Source organism: Cygnus atratus, chromosome 27, assembly GCF_013377495.2.
Source record: "Cygnus atratus isolate AKBS03 ecotype Queensland, Australia chromosome 27, CAtr_DNAZoo_HiC_assembly, whole genome shotgun sequence".
Taxonomy (NCBI): Eukaryota; Metazoa; Chordata; class Aves; order Anseriformes; family Anatidae; genus Cygnus; species Cygnus atratus.
The window spans coordinates 56220-75573 of NC_066388.1; the positions used below are offsets into that span (position 1 = coordinate 56220).

The window sequence follows — 19354 nt, forward strand, 5'->3', positions numbered from 1 at the left end:
TACCTTCATCCTCAAACTTCAACTGTGCATCTTGTAAAGACCACACAAACCACTCTGAAATGACACAGATGACAGGTGAAAATTAATTTTATTGATGCCCTTGTTGAAGCTTATATTTGCACTGAATATGTTCAGCACTAAGGCCACCTGCTGTGGCATTCACCAGTTGAACTGAAAATTGCAATTCCAAAATCAAGATGTCACTCATCTACTGCAAGTATCCCATCACAGGCAAAACAGAATTTGTGTTAGCCTTCGTTTAGGGCCACCTTGTTCCGTTCACAAGCATGAACTACACACATGCTGGACTTCACAGCCACCTGACAAATGCTGTAGTCCATAAGCTACTGTACATGTAACAAGTTCTGATACCAGAGAAATTAACACATTGGCATCTAGTGGCCAAAGAACACATTACAAACAATATGGAACAGTGCATATGCCTCATTTTATATTTATGTATGCTATACAGAGAGAGATGCAGCACAGACTGGGATGGGCTTATGCAGCAACAGCTCCTGCAGAAGGGATGGTCCCAGTGAGAAATCCAACACAGGCTTGAATCCACCTGCACAGCAGCTAATTGAGACAGGAATTGGAATGTGGTACAGCCAGAAACATCACAAAGGTACCAGGACATAATTATTTCAAATAAAGTCATAAGCAAGCAGGAGAACATTGGTATCACCTTCATTTGCAAATAAAAATGTTATTTTAGGCAGGTTTTTTTTTTTTTGGTTACTTTAGGTATGTTAGGCAGAAAGAAAAATAGGTTCCAACAAGTTACTGGGATAGCAATTGTCTTCATTTATTTGCAGCTTCAGTTTCAAAGAGTTTCCATCAGAGTGCTATGTCTCCAAGCAAATTCTTGTCCTGCCTCTGCCTCCTCCCTGACTCCCCAAAGAAGCCAGGAGAAACACTACCTCCAAATATTGAGGAAATAAGAACAGAAGCAGAATTACATTCAGATGTCGCCATCCGTCAGTTATAAGATAAGAAGTGCTACAGGTGGCTCTTCAGAGGATTCCATACTAAAATTTGGATGGGTTTCCAGTTACTCCCCAAAGATTCAAGAAACTTAACGACCATGATAGATTACAAAATATCAAGGAAAAGTGTTCATTTTTTCCTGCTTCCTCCCTCTGTGGCACCACCCCCAATCTCAGGCTTCTTAAAATCCCATCCTGGCTGGGACAGTCTACCTTTTCACTTCTTTCAGTCTCATCAAGGCAGAATGGCCAGCTAATATCTGCTGCCAAGAACTACAGCTCTCCAACCAAACATCCAGTGATGGGGAAGGGCAGATGCCAGACCATCACAGTGCAATAGAACGTTGTGGAAATTCAACTTCATATCAGCTACAAAAGGGATAAAAGCCAGCCAAAACATAAGGAACAGGATGTACAAAAGGGAATAAATCCCTAGAATTTCCTTTAAGACAGTAAGATGAAGGTGGTACAAACTTATATCTGACTCACTAGTCCCAAGTGACCTGAACTCCTCTCCCATCTGCCATTGCTGCTAATACTTCAGGCTTATTTAGGGATGAGATGGCTTCAGGTCAACCTTACTTTTCCCTTCTCCCCAGCACACTAAGTGCTGGTTATCCTGATCAGGCTAAAGGCAAGGGAGCAACCCTAAACAGATTGGGGAGATGCTATATCCAACAGCTAGGGATAGGAGAAACAGGAAAGTGCTTTTCCTCACTATCATGATGCTTTAAGTTCGGACTTGGAACTTTCCAGCCTTAGTCATGTATTTTATCCCCTTGAAGGGCTTGTACTTCTCCCCATACATGTCCAAGCGATTCACCTTCAGTCCTAAAAGCAAACAAATACAGCATAAGACTGACTGCTGCCACAAACACAGACCTTCAGGATAAAGGAACAGAAGAGCGTACTAGAGGGGCAGAGAGCAAGCTTTAGCAAGCAGGAAACGGAGGGGGGAAAAAAAGCAAAAAATAAAAACATAAAAGCTGACAATTGCTAATTGTCAGAATCATTCTTACAAACACAACCATACTCTGAAATTATGTATGAGGCTCTAAGCAAGAAACGCAAGAGGATGTACATAGGCTGTTTCACAGAGCAACAGAGAAGAAATCTATTTATCTGTTGCCAAAGCACACAATTTTCAGATAGGATGTTCTGAAGAGAAGGTCTGAAGAGCTACATCAGCTACATGCAGAGTAAACACTTCGACAGAGAAGAAAACATACCGCTTCTTTACCTGATGGTCACTTACCAGATATAGCCAGCTGCTGAATTTTAAACTGCAGGTTAATAGTGGGGTTTTCATCGGGTTTTGATGTCCCAGCTTGCAGGTTCATGCTTCCCTTCAGACTTGGCAGCTTCTGGGGGTTTATTTTCCCCACATCCCATGAGAGCAACTTCAAGGAACAACAAATGCAGCAGTCAAGCAGAAATACAGTAACAACCTCTAAAGAATAATCCCCTTCCAATGACAATTTTTAACGTTTCTCTATGAAAAAGCTCTTTGTCTCAGTATCTTGCCTTTCATATTGGACATACAACACACACTCCTCCTCTCCACCCAGTCGGGTCCTCCACTTCAGACATAGTAAAGACTTAAGGAGCAGCTGTCTCAGAGACCCTTGTTCTCCCTCTCTTTCCAATGATGTTCCCCAGAAGTCTACCATCAATGGTATTTCCACTATTTGTGCTAAAAGCCACAATTGCTATGGGTAACGGTGACATAGATAACACAGAATCACCTCCTTTCTATGTGGCTGAAGCTGTGTTGCCTGATGTTCTACTGTGGATAAACTTCTAAGTTCGCAGAAAGATAATATTGAACCAGTGGGGAGGAGGAAATTACTAACCAACTGAAATCCTCATCATTTGCAAAGGATCAAGTCTTAGCATGCAGTGCATGACAACCAGATATGCAGAAATCCGTAAACCAGTCACTAAACTACTGTCTCATCGTATAACACCAGTCCTCGTACTTCCTGCACACACTATGCAACCAAAACTAAATCCATTCTGGCACTGAGCTATTTGCTGTCGGGCGTAAAACAACTTCTTGAGTGCAATTGTTCAAAAACCAGGGGTATATTAAGTTCTCACCCAAGAAAAGATACTGCCTTCAGGGCATCAACATTCAAAGGAATGATCTTGAAAGGATGAATAAGTCAACTTCATTTGCTGAAAGATTTACATAAATAAATAAAATCTACTTTCTCTCACCTTTGTAACTGGGTCAAAGATGTGTGCTCCTTGTGAGGGTGTGAGGCTCATATTTAAGACACCTTTTGGCATCTGGCTAGTGACCATCACTCCCTCTATAGTCTTCCCCATAGTCTGCTTTGGCCCCACTGTGATTTCAAAGCGTCCCAGTGAGCCGCTATCACGGAAACTGATGTTGTGTTTAACATAGACAGGAATTGCCACAAGACTAGAATAAAGACAATAACAAAGAAACCTTGTGAATTTCTTGCCTTCATCTTTGCTTTTCAATGTTCCCAGTAAAAAAGGGCAAGGACTACAGCAGAGAAAGCAATGAGATCTATGTTCTTTATTTACCAAATCAAAGAGCAAAGTCATAATGCTGTCCTCAAGTCTTTCTTACTATTAAAAAAAAAAAAAAAATCAAACTTCCCATATCTTAGTTTTCCACTGTCATACAAGACAGGTAAGGACACCCAATGTGATAGGAGAATTGAGCAAGAGAGGGGAGAAACTTTTCACATGTCACAACCAAGATGGTAAGTAGTCCCAGGCAGAGCAACACCACTTGAACTGCATGCTTTCAGTTTGACTTTTCCCCCCACACTCCTTTTCAACTACTTGAGGTAAGAGTGACAAAGTCTAACAAAATGCTTTAACATCTGTAACCCCAACTGCTAGTCAGTAGCCTGCTTCCAGAAAAGAGTGCAAACAGCTGACAAGAACTTGTAGTTTCATTAAACTAACCCTAACCCTAACCCTAATCACTTTCGAACACTGGGTCTGTCCCCTCCCAGCTCCTGCTGCACCCCCAGCCTGCTCGCTAGCAGGACAGAGCGAGAAGCTGAAAAGTCCTTGGCTTGGTGTAAGCATTGCTCTACAACAATTAAAACATCAGCATGTTATCAGCGCTCTTCTCATCCTAATCCAAAACATAGCACCCTGCCAGCTACTAGGAGGAAAATTAACTCTGTCCTACCTGAAACCAGGACAAAAAGACATCGAAAAAATCAACATGATTATCAAACTAGTTTGTTTTATCTTAAAAAAAAAAATTGTAAACACAGGAAATTAACAGCCCGGTTACTCCATACTGCCTAATTCATTCTCACTCTAGATTGTTCATCTGCTACCAGATTTTGACAGATGCAGGTTGACCAGTAAAAAGAGACCAGAATCACTGCTCCAAACAAGGGGAAAACACATTTAAAAAAAAAAAGCGCGGATTAACACACACCCCTATTTTACATGGCACAAGAAGTTACCTAATCTTTAAAAGACATTCTCCCCCCCCCACTTCCTTCTTTCTAGTCAAGAAGACCCAAATTCCATAATTCACTGCACTAAATTCACCACTTACTTCTGAGCACTGACATGGTAAGACAGCAAGCGAAAATTTCCATCAGGAGGAATAAAGGAGAGTATTCTCTCTGACTCCCAGCGCTTAAACCGTACACATGGATGAAAGCTGACATCATCCAACAACCGAGGGTTCTGAAATAAAAGAAAGGTTAAAGAAGGCAGTACTACCTAAAATAACTACTTAAATTCTTCAATCTCCTATCCACGAAGGGCCCAGCATTTGACACTCTGCACCTTTGAACATATCTACATTGAGACATTTTAAGCCATTTTATGCTGCTACACCTCTGCAATAGCGGCACTGAATACCCTCAGTTCTAATCAGACTGCCCATTAGGAAAAATTTCTTTACCCTGAGGATGGTCAAACACTGGAACAGGGTTCCTAGAGAGGTGGTTGATACCCCATGCCTGTCAGTGTTCAAGAGGTATTTGGATAATACCCTCAATAACATGCTTTAACTCTTGGTTAGCCCTGAAACGGTCAGGCATTTAAACTAGATGATCTCTTAAGATCCTTCCAATTAAAATATTCAATTCTATTTTTGCAAATTCCATCGTGTTAAATAATTATATTGATGCATACTTCTAAAAAGGATGGCCCTTTAAAATATCTGCCTAAAGCACTACTATATCACAGAAACTTAGTCACAGAATGCGCTAACAGTATTTTCAACAAAGAACCTGAAAATAAAATCTTTACACTCAAAGCTGCTGAAGTTCACTATGAGTTCCCACTGTCAGTTCTTCCTCTTTTTGTTTGGTATACTCAGGTTCTGATCTAATTGAATACATCACGGTGAGACTGAGATCTTAGTAGCATGGCTGGGAAGCCCTTTTCAAGGATTTAATTAAAGATACATCCTTGAGCTTTACCATAAAGGACAGGGTAAGGTCTGGCATCCCAGTCAGCTTGACACAAGCATCAATCACCCCTTGGATTTCAGCAGTAATTGTGGAACCTGCAACAACAAAATAAACACAGGAGGTTACGTGAACCTGGTCAAAATTCATTACAACATGGAAAAACTACCAACAAGGAAGAAGGGAATTTAATGTCTTTATGAAGTGTCATGGCTCATTATGTTGCCTCCTCGATGTATTTCTCATTCCCAACCACTTTTCAAGAAGATACATATAAGTAAAAACCACCGATGCCAGTAACTTCCATTCTAATGGCCAACAGCAATAGCTCCCAACTCTAACAAGGCTAAGATACATTAAAACTAAGGAGATAGCCCTGTACAGAATTTCCCATCACCTTCTATTTTCCCAGTACAGAGTTGTTTACAAGATCTCATGAACAGTCAGAAGAGGAAGAAGATTTAAAATTTTGATACTTTTCTAAAATTTTTGACTGAATAGCACCTACAAGCTGGCAACATTCCAAAGTAAGAATAGGAATAAAGCTTCCCACACAGAGATGAGGGAGCACCTCTTTGGAAAACATAAATCCTTCTTCCAGCACCATCAGGACAACTTACCCTTGTCTTAGCCAAAAGCAACTCCCATACCTGATTTGTCAATGATTGCATCTATTTCCTCAATCACATCAAAGTATGCCTCATTGTTGGTATATTTTACACCAGTACGTCTCCAAGGCACCACTGATAGCTGTCCAGTAGGAAGCTGGTCACCCACATTAGTGCTTCCTGGAAAAAGAACAGTAATCGTAACAACCACAAAAGATAGACAACACTCCAGAACAAGTTCCTGGCCTCACCCAACTAGACTGTAATTAATTTCCAAGAAACCTCTGTCTCTTTGTGGAAGAACAATTACTCTTCCAGACTCCTTGTATTCTACAGTTTGCATCTCTCCCACACCCAACTCCAGAACATATCACAATAAAATACAGGAAAAAGTAACTAAAAGACAAAACAAAAAAACACTGACAAAACAAGCAAACAAACAAACAAACATGCAGCTGGTGCTGGAACCAGGACAAACCTCAAAGAAAAGCACTAACACAGGACTTCCAAAACACACCTCTGCTGGGGTTTAGAAAGGTACAGAACAACATACGTTTTCTTCACCTCTGTCCAGATTTACTTCTGGAGGAATACTGCCACATGGCCTTACCAGCTTATCTACTTTTTGTTTCCTTGTACCTGTGATGGTGTTGACAACTGTTCGCAGGATTGTTGGAGGTTTTATCAGCTCCTTGAGAATATTGGATTCTGTTGCCAATGGAAAGCCATTGTCCAGCATCTCTTCCAGCACCTCATAAACCACTACAACATTGTCCTTGATCATCACCTCTGAACAGACACCAAAGTAATCCTGTTCAAAAGAAATAATTACTTAATCTCTAGAGGAGAGACTTAGTGATCATTCAGTTCACTGTCCTCCCACACAGAAATAAATCAAGTCTTTTCTTGCAAGAGGTGAAATAGCATCGAAGCTCCACACATTAGCAGAAGTATATCAGAGAGACTGAACACTCCAACGGGGAAGCACAATTCTAAGCATACCTCCAATCACCGCAACAGCAAGCTGGCAAATCACTGCATCATCAAGTGTTCCTATTTCCTTTCTATATAATGGGATTCACTCTGATAGCCAAGAGATTTTTTTAATTGGCACTTGAAAACAGCTCTATTGTAACCGATTAAGCTGCAATACTAATTAACATATATTTCCTGCAGTACATTTTTGGCCTGAACATGGAACAGAGCTGACTTCCATTTCAACAGAAGTAACTCAGATTGATTGTAATAACGCTTATAACTAGTTACTCCAATACTGATCATGGCTACAAAAAAAGAACTGCAGAATGATAGCTGGGAATGCAACTGTCACAACGTTCTTTGGAATTCCCAATTAAATTACTTTTCCATGCAAGCCATGTGTAGCCAAATAGCTCAGTAGAGCATGAGAACCAGTCTCAGGCAACCTAAAGAAAATATAACAGGTATCACCAACAAAAAGTCAAACACAAGAAACCCCATGCTGCTTGGACTCAGACCCTGGCGATTAAACAAAAACAGTCAATCCATGCACTGAGCTCAATGAAAGATAACTCAGAGCCTACAAAGAGTCACGGTCTGACTGGCACTTGGAAGCAAAGCTCATGTGATACTCATTTGACCAAGCACTCACATTTCCTGTATTCTGGTAGGATGCTGGTCACGAGACATTTCAAATCCAGACTGCACAATCATATTGCTGGCAGGCAGAAGAGGCATGTTCTGCCTTTTACATCCCCTAACTGACTGGCAGCCGTGTCAACTACAGCACAGAGGAAATAAAGCTGCTTTGAGGTAACTCCTATCATTGTTTTCTTTAGGGAGCACGATTCCCTTCCGAGAAACATCATCAGATGTAAACACGCGGGCAGACTGTCACCGATTGACTAAAGCACATGAGCTGCACAAACTCCTTATAGAGAAGTCCAGCTCGGTCTTGTTTCACAGCTCCTGGAAGATGTAAGACCGCAAAACAGAAGCGCAGCTCTCGGCTGCTGAGGGGCCCTGCCGGCGAGCACATGCCGATTTCAAATCCACCCTGGGCAGTCCCTTCCTAACCCCGCAAGCTCTCAGGACCCGCGGGAGACCCTCGCTGGCGCAGGATGAGCGCCAAGAGACAGGGAAAGGAGAAAAACAACTGCGGCCCCTGTCCCCCTCCCGGCCGCCGCTGCCCTTCGCCAACCGCCTCCCGGCGCCACCCGGCCGCCTGCGCCCCGCCGCACCTGGAAGGTGTCGACGACGCGGTGCAGGAACTCGATGACGAAGAGGGGCGGCACCTCGCTCTGGATGACGGCCACGAAGAAGATCTTGTGGCGGTAGACGCTGAGCAGGCAGTGGTGCGGCGTGGGGATCACCGGCGGCACGTTCTCCGCCTCCGAGGCCCTCTCCTGCGCCTCGAAGAAGTAGTCGCAGACGGAGCGGCTGACGGCGCTCTTCCAGTGCTTTTCCAGGAAGATGTCCCCCGACGCGTTGATCAGGAACAGGCTGTGGATCATGGCGGCGGCGGCCGCGGCCGGGGCCGGGGCAGGGGCAGGGGCCGCAGCCGGACCTCTCCTCTCCTCGCCTCCCCTCGGCTCCTCCGGCCCCCGCCGGCCCGGCCCCGGGCCCGCCCCTGCCCCCTGAGGCCCCGCCTCCCAGCGCGCACGGATTGGTAGCGCCGAGTAAGAGCCCCCCCGCAACCTCTCGGGGCGGGCTTCGCAGCGAGCACCCCGATTGGGCGGCCCGCTAACGGCCGAGCCCGATAGGCCGAGGAGAGGCGCGCGACTGATGACGCACGCGGGGCGGCCTGCCTGGGCCGCAGTCGGCCCGGAGAGCGAGCCCCGCCGCGCCGGCTGCGGGCCGAGCCGCCGGGAGGGGGCGGCCCCGCCTCAACCCCAGCCCTGCCGCCCGCTCCCTGCCAGGCCCGCAGCGCCCGGCGCCCCCTCGCGCGCTCCCGGCGGCGCCGAGGCCCCGGGCTCCAGGCGCCCCAAGCGCCCAGGCCGCCGCGCCTCCCCCGTCCTCCCCGCCGTGAGGGGCTTGCGCCGGCCTTGCAGGTGGGGCGGCCACGGCCGCGCTCTTCGGCGGAGAGAGCAGAGCCTGCGGCCTCCTGCAGCCGCAAGCCGAAGGGGAACGGAGCCCCTCCCTAATTTCCTTTAAGCTTTTTTCTTTTTGCGGTGGACGTCTATCTGTACAGCCTGTGAAACTTGGTACGTGACCCGGTTCCGCAGCGAGGAGCAGCCAGTCAGATGTTTTCCACTGCACTGTTTTACTGGCTTGCTCACCACAGAGTAGTAGCACTACTGAAGACACAATCCAGCCACAGTCAAAATGACAATCGTCACGCAAAACGCATCTACGTTCTAGGCTGAGCGACTCCTTTGCGCAACTAGAACAGGTGACTTGTGTATGCAGAGCAGGTCTCTCGACTTCTGAGTCAAGCAGATGCCTTTGCCAATAATTTCTTGATTTCACTACCATTATAGTCCAAAAGGGCTGCTCCCATCAACTACTTTGAGAACAAATGTAAATACAACAAAAAAACCCTTTTTATACCATGAAATAAGCTGTCTGAACATACAACCTTTATTACAGGGGAAGGAAGGTGACAGACTACTGGTTAGGACTGCTGCAAAAGCACTGAAAGACTCGGGTCTGAGTCTCCACTGCTAACTATTCTACAATGTTGTGGGCGTATCTTACTGACAGTTATATTAGCAAGTTTGGAAGATGAGTAAACAGGATGGATTGACCATGTCAGAATGAAAAAAAAAAAAAGCAGCACCGTTTAAAGTTTAAATTAGATCTCTTTTTGTACTACTATTTTCCCACCAAATGGGCCAGAGGTCAGCCTGTTGTCTCTGACGTTACCTTTTATTAATTCAACATACACTAGATGAGCTTTTTTACTATAACAGAAATAAAGGAGAACTCACCTATACATTGATTTATCATTTACACTCGTGATTTGTTTCAAGTGCATTTTTAAGCAGCAAGATGTTTTTTAAATGTCTAATTCAAATTACTGCAATGAATTATGCATTTCAGAGCAACAAAGTGGTATAAATTGTTCATTTAATTACAGCATTCTGTTATAAATTTAAAATAAATATGTATGGTTTTAAACATCATCACTGTCTCAGAGGCTTTTGGAGTCTGTATTAACAGAAGTCATATAGGCATCATAGACAGAAAACAGCAGCACATAGTTAAGCGTATGCGAAAGCATAAATTGCTTGCACTCCTCATCAAAATAGTTAATATTTTACCTAGTTCACGATGTTGTTACTTCTTTATATTTCCTATGGCAACCTTGTTTTTTTTAGTCATCAAGAATGTCAGTGCCAATGCAAAAGAAACCATAGGGTAATTAATTATTTCTGCACACCAAAGGTAAAGGTTGCGGAAGGATGAAGGGGAATACATTTGTTTATAATCCTATAGACTTATGAAAAACTAATCACAAGAGATATCTTGTCAAAATCCCTTGAGTAGTATGGCCTTTGAAGAGTTGCTGTGTAGCTGGGATGCTAACTTGAAATTTAAACTTCTCCAAGAATTTTCCCATATCTTGTTGGCACCTGCAGAGAACAATTAAGAGTTCCACCACTGTTTACGGCTGCAGAAATGCGGCCTGTCTGCTTCCAAACTGTTAGCAGAAGAATCCCATTTTCTTCTGAACATTAGTAATGCTTTTCTCCACAAGTGGCTCAGGAGCTTATATAAACTGGAATCTAAGAGAACATAGCAGAAGGTATAGCCCGAACATACTGTCATGTTGCTGGTTAATTTAGTGGCAGCCTGAAAATAGTTCAGTAAAGGCATTAGTCTCTTGTGAAAGTGCATGAACCCCCAGAGGAAAAGAGCAAAAAAAGAGATTCGCAACAAAATGCTGTTGCCAAACTGTACACTGTCTTCACAAAAAAGCAATCCCTTACTATCTGTTGGTTGCTGTATGTAGAATTCTGATGATTTAACTGTTAGCTTGTGATGTGAAAATAAAAAGAGAGTAGAAGAAAAAAGGCTAGTTTTCATCTCTGAAATACCAAACAACAACAATTAATTTTGTAAGGCTGACAATAATAATCTACTGCAAATTTTGAAACAAAATAGACTGCAGACTGACACTCTGCTTTCTAGGAACACAACTGGGTTTCACTGTTATGTACTGAGTCGTTTCAGCAATGCGTAAGTATTGTTATGCTTACTCACATTATTCTCTGGAAATTACATTTATATATTTATTAGCTTTTCAGAATTTAAAACCACAGCCTTGGAATTTAAGGCATTGAAGTACCTGAATTTCCACCCTTCCACTCAGGAAGAGGTGGGAGAAGAGATTAATTTGTATGGCGAATCCAACTCTGGGAAGGGCAGACCTCCACAGTTTGCATGAGAGGAACAGAACTGTTTGTACAATACCTCGTACAAGAGCACCTCAAACTCCATTGGCTTCCCAAACAGTTCAAGTAACAAGCAATTCATGTTCATACTGAAAAACCTATTTTGTTAAAACATCAAAAGATTTCCTCTTGCTCAAAAGAGAAATTTCTCACCACAAGACATTGAACAAAGCCATTCAGAAAACACCACTTTGTTGCTTTATCAACTGTCTTCATGACGTTTCTTAAGATTTTTTCGTTTCTGAAAAGGGAAGCTTGCATGAATCTTTACCCAGCAGTTGTCCTTTAAGCTAACACTGAAAAATGTGTACCTGACATTGTGCATACACAGCTGTTTTAAAAGAAGGTTAGGGAACTGCGCGCAGCACATAACCACATAGTATAAATAACAAAGTGAGAGAATGCCATAATTTTGTAAAATTAGAATTTGCTCTTTGCTCTTTTCTGTCAACTTTTGACAGACACTAGGTCCAACGTCGTACACGTGCAGGGCAGAGCCATGCTGCTGCCTGTATTAGCCTAGGGTGGATGCTCCCCAGTGGGTCCCCTCTGATTCCAGTGACAAAGAGCCAGCTCTGTGGAGCCTACTGCAGAACCAAGACCAAAATACATTGAGATCCCAAGTTATCTCAGTGCTCATGCTTTGGCAACATATTTCTACACAATAAACTAAAGCTTATCTCGATGATGTGCCTATCAAAGATGTAGAAAGTTACTGAAATTACCTCACAAAGCCGCCTAAGGAGAGAGCAGTTTTCGAGCACATGCATGTGAGTGGTACGGGCACGGCACACGGCTCCCCACGCCAACGGGCACTGTTATTTCAGAAAACACCACGTCAGTGTCTGTAAGTCAGAAGAACCACGCGTCGCCGCTCCAGACACGAGCTCAGTTAAGCCCCACACGCGGATCTCCTTCCCACCCTGCGGGCCGTGACCACCCGCTGGCGGCGGTGACCCAGCCTCTAGCCGTGCCCCTGAGGCACAGCCTCGCGCCTCCAGAGCGCGGAGGCCTTCCGCACCCGCGCGGCCCCAGCTCCCGGCAGGTCGTCGTTTCCAGTCAGCCTTCACCGGGCGCCGCCGCCGCCGCCTTCCCTCCCCGGCCGGCCGCGCACGCCCTGCCCGCACGGCGCCCTAGGTCGCCCGCGGTGCCCGGCTCCGCCTCTCCCCGCCGCGCGCTGCCGCCCGGGACCCGGCCTGGCCTGGCCCGGCCCGGCCCGGCCCTGCCCGCCGCCGCCCCCAGTCCCGACCCCGGCCCCGGCCCCGCCACCGCCCCCTCTCCGCGGCTCCTCCCGGCGGCGGCCGCGGTGCTGGCGGCCACCCCCGCCCGCCGCGCTGTTCCCTGCGCGCGCCCCCGCCCGCCGCGGGCTGTTCCCCTCGCGCGCCCCCTCCCCCCGCCGCAGAGCTCCGGACCCAAGATGGCCGCCGTGTCAGTTTCGGGCTTCGCCGCCGCTCGGCCTCGGCTTCTCGGTTCCCGTCTCTCGCGGGCCTCGGTAAGGAGCGCTGCCGGGACCGCCCCGGCTCGGCTGCCCGGCGCCGGGGGCCGCGTGGGCAGGCGGCTGGCGAGCCCGCCGTCGGGTGGAAGGGGAAGGCCCGCCGGGCGCACCAGGCTCGCGGCCTGTTCCGGCCCCGCCGCCGCTTTGCGCCAGGCCCGGCCCCGGCCGCCCGTCGCTCCGGGGCCCGCCGGGCCTTGGCCCCGGGGAGGCGGCGGCTGCGGCTCGGCGCGGATGAGGCGGCGGCGCGGGCCTCGGGGTCGCGGGGCGAGCCGCGCTCCGTCCCCGGCGCGGGGAAAGGCGAGGAGGCGGAGGCGGGCGCGGGCCCGGCCGAACCGGTGCGAGGCGCTGGGCTGCGCCGCCCCGCTCCTGGGCGCTCGGAGTCGGCGGGGCGCTCGGCCGGCCGCGGGGGCCGCGGCCTGCGCCCCGCTTGCCCCGATCCCGCCGGCGCGAGTCCCGCGGCCGAGGCAGGCCGCCCTAGGGAGAGCCGCGCGCGGGGCCCGCCCGAGGGAGGGATGGGGCCGAGCGGTAGCAGGTGCAGGGGCCGCTCGTCGCGCGGGGAGCGAGCGACCCGCCGCTGGGACCGGCCCCGCATCGCCTCGGCCTGGCCGGGCGGTTACGTAACGTCCCGGGCACGGAGCTCCGCCGGGGGCAGCGCTGCCTCCGCCTGGAGCCCGGAGCCCTCGCGCAGTGCTGGCTGGAGCCCACCGGGAGCGCGGCCTGGCCTTGCCAGGCGGGCAGGTCTCCCGGTCCGCGCTTCCCTTTCCGTTTGTTGTTGTCGGGGTGCAAAAAAAGAAAAACAAAACCAGAACTCTAGGCAAGTGCTGCAGCCCTCCTGGTCTGAACGGTAGTTCCGAATCTTTCTGGTACTGGATGCCTGGAGCTGTGCAATTGAGTCTGATGTCTGTATGCAAATGTGTTCTGTGTGTTGATAAATTCTTGAATACTTACTAGAAAGCAGAATGGAAGAGAACTGTGTTGATGACTAGCTTATGACTAAAACTTCCCTTGCAGGAAAATCATTATCCGTTTAATAAACAGTTTACAAATTCTTCAGGGATAGTGTACTTTTACAGTAGAACTTCAGCACAGCATACTGTTATCACACTAAGAAAAAGTCTTTGTTAAAGAGAACTAAAGGCTGTGAAGTAGAGCCTCCTACCCTTCCATCTGCATCTTTAATTAGCAATGACATAAGCATTTGTTTTTCATTTGTGTAGGGTCACCTGTTACTTTGTCTTCAAGTGTTTTCAGTGTGCCTCATCTATGAAAGATTATAATGTTGTAGTCTTCTTTTCTGCACTCTTTGGAAGTGGAACATTTAATTACAGTCTCAAGCTGTGTTTCTTCGCTTTTTTTCTTGATGGAACAACTGTCATAGCTTTTCTTAGCGGGAGGGAGTCAGACCTATGATTACGCTCTTGGAAGAGTTCTGAAAGTTCCTTGTTGTTTGCTCAAGACTCTTGATTATTCCTATTGCTTTCTATTCAAGTTTCAGGCAGTGTCTTCCATGTACAAAAATGAAGAGAGCTGCTGGTTTGTTTTCTTTTGTTTGGTTGGGTTTTGTTTGTTTTTTTGCTCGTGATTTGTATATTTATAAGATCCTTGTGTATTTTTTTAATGTTAAAGTAGGTTGTGCTCAGCAATGATATAAAACTTGTTGTAGAGTTTATGCTAACTTATGGACTGAAGTTAAAAGGGCACGCTTTTTTTTTTTTTTTCCTCTGGGTTGTATGGAATTAGTTATTGCAATGTTAAACCATTTTTTATTAGCAGTGAAGATAGAATCTTAATTATTACTTCAGTGTAACAGAACTGTAGTAATGGATTAAAACTCTGCAGTGTGTGTAATGAATTAATGTTGGCTGCTATTTTTTTTAACGGTTCATTGGAAATATCTCCTCTTGCTCTCTTCCAGGCTTAATGTTACGGTTCTTCTGCTTGTGAGTGTGCAGGCCAGAAGCTGAGGTGAGATTTGTTGAAATCTTTCTATCTTTGTGGAAAAACCTTCTTGGAATTTATTATGGGACTTCTTGGAAAGAATGAGGAAATTTCTAATAGTTTTGCTTTCCTCTTTGCAGTGTGAAAACAATTAATGTTTGAGAAAGGAGGAGTAATTCAGAACAGAAAACGTGTATGCTATGGTTAGCTGTTTCCCATCATCCGAGAATCTGTTTTCCCATCGTGTGAAACTTGTTCAGCATAGGGATAAAGGATAACGACTCTATGGATATACAGAATTCTTCACCATGGTAAAACTCGCCAACCCGCTGTATACGGAGTGGATTTTGGAGGCAATCAAAAAGGTAAAGAAGCAAAAACAGCGTCCTTCAGAGGAGAGGATATGCAATGCAGTGTCTTCGTCACATGGTTTGGACCGCAAAACTGTTCTGGAACAGTTAGAGTTGAGTGTTAAAGATGGAACTATTTTAAAAGTCTCCAACAAGGGTCTCAACTCCTACAAGGATCCTGATAATCCTGGGAGAATAGCACTTCCAAAGCCCCGGAACCATGGAAAGTTGGATGGTAAACCAAACGTGGACTGGAATAAACTTATCAAACGGGCAATTGAGGGCTTGGGTGAGTCTAGCGGCTCGTCCTTGAAAAACATTGAGCGCTTTCTGAAAGGTCAGAAAGATGTGTCTGCATTATTTGGAGGTAGCGCTGCCTCCGTTTTTCACCAGCAATTGCGATTAGCTGTCAAACGTGCTGTTGGCCATGGTAGGCTCCTTAAAGATGGACCTCTGTACCAACTCAACACTAAAGCAACCACTAATGCTGAAGGGAAGGAGAGTTTTGAGTCTCTTTCCTGTCTGCCTCCAGTGTGTCTGCTTCCCCATGAAAAGGATAAGGTAAGGCCAGATTTACGCGAGCATTTTTGTGTATTTGATGAAATATGTCAGTGCAGAGTCACAATTTGAAGTCGATTTGTCTAACTTGCATCTTGTAAGGTTGAAATGCTGAATATGCTTTGAGGATCCTACTCTGTTCAAATTTCTGAGCATGATCAGTGAAACTTGAATAGGTGATAATTTGTACCTTGGACCTGAAAACTGCAACCAAAAAACCGTCGATTTTACCTCTTACGTTTTGGTACACCGGAGCTGAATGGATGCTGACAGGCTTACTATACAGTTATGTTAGCGAACCATAGGAAGTAAGCCCCCTATTTTCAAGATAGAGTGGATTTGCAAAGCAAACAAGATCATCTTATTTTCACGTTTTTATTTTACTGATTCAGCTGCTTATCTGAATACAGATAACATTGCAAAGTGCTGATGAGCAATTGTTGCCTAATACTGTCATAGAGGCTTTAAGTGTTTGCAGTGAAGATTTTGGTTTCTGTCCCCATACGGCTTTGTTGTGAAATATAAAGAGAAGGTACATAGGATATAGCAGTTGAAATGAGGAGTGAAATCAGAAGATGTAGAGAGCAAAGGAAATGTTGTAATGAACAATCGTGGACTTGCACTCTCTTCTGTGTGCCTTACACCCATCCTTGAATGTAGTTCATTATACAAACCAAAGCACTTTTCTGTTGTTTTCTTTTATTTTCATGCTTTCTTTTTCCACTTTCTTCCATCCTTCTGTGTGCTTAAGGTCTTTGACCCTCCACTCCAACCTTGAGATCAAGTTTGTTGGAGTGAAACTGATACCATCAGTATCTTTCCTGTCCTTGTTACGCTGCTTTGGGAGTAGAGTAAAACTGAAGTCTGCTTTTGTTTATTGAACGTCAATTTGCCACTAATTCATATCTTTGTACTACAAATCTCCAGGACTTCTAGTACTTGAAATTTACTTTTTCTATACATAATAGATACATTCATCATCAGTGATAGGAATTTTTTTTGTTGTCACCTTCAGTGATGAGGTTTTTGAGTGTGATGATCATGTTTTTTTTCCTAATTAGGTTCACTCTCCAGTGAGAGGGCTTGTTTATGATCTGTTAGGGTTTGAAGAGGTAAAACTACTGTAGGAGTCTTCCTCCTAAAAAGTCTGAGTATCTGCTTTATCATCAGTAAAGATTCTCAGAAGTCTTCGTTTAACTGTTCAAGTTCTACTGTGGATGGAGTACTTGCTAGTCAGCACGGTGTGTTGCGTGCTGGTGGAATGTATGATTAAGTAATAATATGTTGAAAATTCCAGCAGCTTCCTTAAGTACTCTGTCTAGATATGTTTCCTGTGTACTACTACAACTATATCCCTAATAAAATTGGTAATGAAAACTGATTATAAACAAACCTGGTACACGTGGGAGCTGAATTGAGAGTGGTAGTAACAGTGGAAAATATTAGCTGTGCTTATTATTATTAACACTGTGTGTTTCATAGCCTAATCAGTCTTGTGATGTGCCAAAACTCAGAACCAATTTGATATTCTTTCAGATTAAGTGTTCCCTGTTTTTTTCTTAGAACAGGACATATTGGTGTAGTGAGTGATAACATGAGCTACCATAAATACTGAATTTGGTTTGGGGTTCATTTCTGTCCCTTGGTGAAATATGTGTGTCAATTTCTAGTGTGTGCATGTGCATAGAAAAATAAACATGCACATAGGTATGTATGTTTGGGGCAGCTAGATATGCTTCTTATTTCTTCTCTACCTGCTCAGGTCTGAGTAGCTTGAACAATAAAAGGGTTGTTAATAACAATAGAAGGTGTTACGTGCTGTAAACTTTTAAACAGTAACTATAGTGGAAAACTTGCTAGGGATTTCTTCATTAAATTCTGATCTTTTTTTTTTTTTTTTAGTCTTTGAAATAAGACCCTAGATTTCTGCTCTTCGTGTACCATTTCTGCGCTGTGTAAACCATGTTGATTTTCTTACTAGTTTCTTGAGTCATTTAGAAGATACTGTATTAAAACATCTATGTAAATTCTGTCAGCATTAATTGGCAAGTCAGAGGAAGCCAAAAGATCATTCCTATTCTACAGGAATTTTAACACACTTCTTTCTTAATGCAGACCCTATGTGATAATTTTTCTGCACTCTGTCTTGTATTAAATCTCAACCAGTTATGCATGTGCAAAAGGCTTACTATGGTATAATATTTTTTTTTTACTTGGTTCTTGAGACTGGTGAGGTTGTTTGTTTTCTTTCATGGAATTATGTAGACCAAATTCTTCAGGAATATCACTGCCATGTTTCTCTGGTTCTTAGAACAGTCATGGCAACAATGTGAACAAACCCTTGGCCTCCCAAACCTGAGAAATCCTAATGACCTTTCTCATACTCACTGTCATTATCTTTTATCCTTGCACTGTTTGGTCTTTAACATCTTTAAAGAACTCTTTGTGTATTCATATGATCTAAATTTATAATCCTTAAACGTAAAATATTTCTTTGTTTCATTTCAAATTACAGTTTCCTATCAGCTGCAAGTGCTTACTGTCCGTGTTTGATAGTATCACTTTGTTAAGATGCTTAAAAGTGAATATTCAGATCTGGATATTTTCCTCTGTATTATGAAATTATGCTTACGTGGTGGGAGATCTATGAAAGCTGACATTTTAATTTTATTTTAAAAGTTTAAGTAGTTCTATAGAAGTTTGTTTAGTAAATGTTACTTTTTTTTTTTTTAAGTCTTTCTTTCTGTGTTCTGTGAATACCTCATTACAGCATTCAGGCAAAAATACAGCAAGCTAGCATGGTTCACTAGGTAGTAATGAAATGCTGCTGACAATAAAGTTTTGATATCCTTGGCCTAAGAAACACTACTTGGATGAAAACAAGCAAATAAAACAAAACTTGCTGATGGGTAGAGTTTAGTGCTGAAGTTTGCTGATCTGTTAGTGACAACGGCTGACAAAAAGTTGTCTTTAATTTCAGTTTTAAGTGCTGAATGTGGCTTAACTCACATGCAAGCTTAATGGAAGTGGCCTTTTCTTTTTGTTCATATTCCCATAGTTTAGAAGGTAAAATGGGAATTGCACTTATGTGCAGTTGTATTATGTGCGTTGTATTACTTGGGACATCTTGGACTAAATACTGGAAATGACTTTGGCACCTGTCCTACAAACAGTACCAGACTGGTAAGATCCACAGTACCTACTGCTGTTTTGGAAAGAAAAGTAAGAGAGGCTGGATGGCAAGTTGTTGCAATACCTAGAAGTAAAGGGAGTTCATGCAGAAATTGTAATGAAAGAGAAGACCGTTGAGTGTGTGCCTCTTGGTTGTGTACCCGGAAAGCACTATTCCCTCAGAATACCTGAAAGTGAGGAGGTGTCAGGCCTCTCGCGTTAGGTTAACCAAGGAGGTGATAAGTGTGGAGCAAAGAATATTCTGCACTGAGTCCGCTATCCATCAGTGACTTTTCTTCTCACATCTGTAGGGAATGAGCAATGCTATACAGGCTGAATTTTGAATTACATAATCCCACAGTTACAGTGCAACTTCTACTGTAAAGCTCTGACTAAATATACATGAAAATTTTCTTTAAAGTTTCTCACTTCTGCTTCATGTATAA

At 44.5% G+C, this 19354-nt stretch overlaps 2 protein-coding genes and 1 long non-coding RNA gene across 4 annotated transcripts in view; 1 reads left to right on the forward strand and 2 right to left on the reverse strand.

Annotated features, from left to right (window-relative positions):
* Positions 1–69: 69 nt before the first annotated feature.
* AP3M2 (adaptor related protein complex 3 subunit mu 2) lies at positions 70–8620 on the reverse strand. Its single transcript, XM_035562762.2, has 8 exons — positions 8241–8620; positions 6661–6832; positions 6064–6201; positions 5426–5511; positions 4549–4682; positions 3210–3417; positions 2245–2389; positions 70–1820 (listed from the first exon to the last, which is right to left on the reverse strand). The coding sequence occupies exons 1-8, from the start codon at positions 8511–8513 to the stop codon at positions 1720–1722; spliced, it is 1257 nt and encodes a 418-aa protein (XP_035418655.1). The 5' UTR covers positions 8514–8620; the 3' UTR covers positions 70–1719.
* A 1431-nt stretch (positions 8621–10051) lies between these two features.
* On the reverse strand, positions 10052–12956 carry LOC118255999 (uncharacterized). Of its 2 annotated transcripts, none has more exons than XR_004781126.2 (3): positions 12809–12956; positions 12122–12211; positions 10052–11983 (listed from the first exon to the last, which is right to left on the reverse strand). It is a non-coding gene; the product is annotated as an uncharacterized LOC118255999 (long non-coding RNA). The 2 variants fall into 2 exon arrangements; XR_004781127.2 differs by lacking the exon at positions 12809–12956 and adding an exon at positions 12418–12539.
* Positions 12780–19354, forward strand: part of KAT6A (lysine acetyltransferase 6A) — a 44802-nt gene continuing 38227 nt past the window's right edge. Inside the window, 3 exon segments of the mRNA XM_050715767.1 lie at positions 12780–12888; positions 14807–14856; positions 14970–15740. Of these exon segments, the coding sequence (XP_050571724.1) occupies positions 15138–15740 (603 nt within the window). The 5' untranslated portion in view covers positions 12780–12888; positions 14807–14856; positions 14970–15137.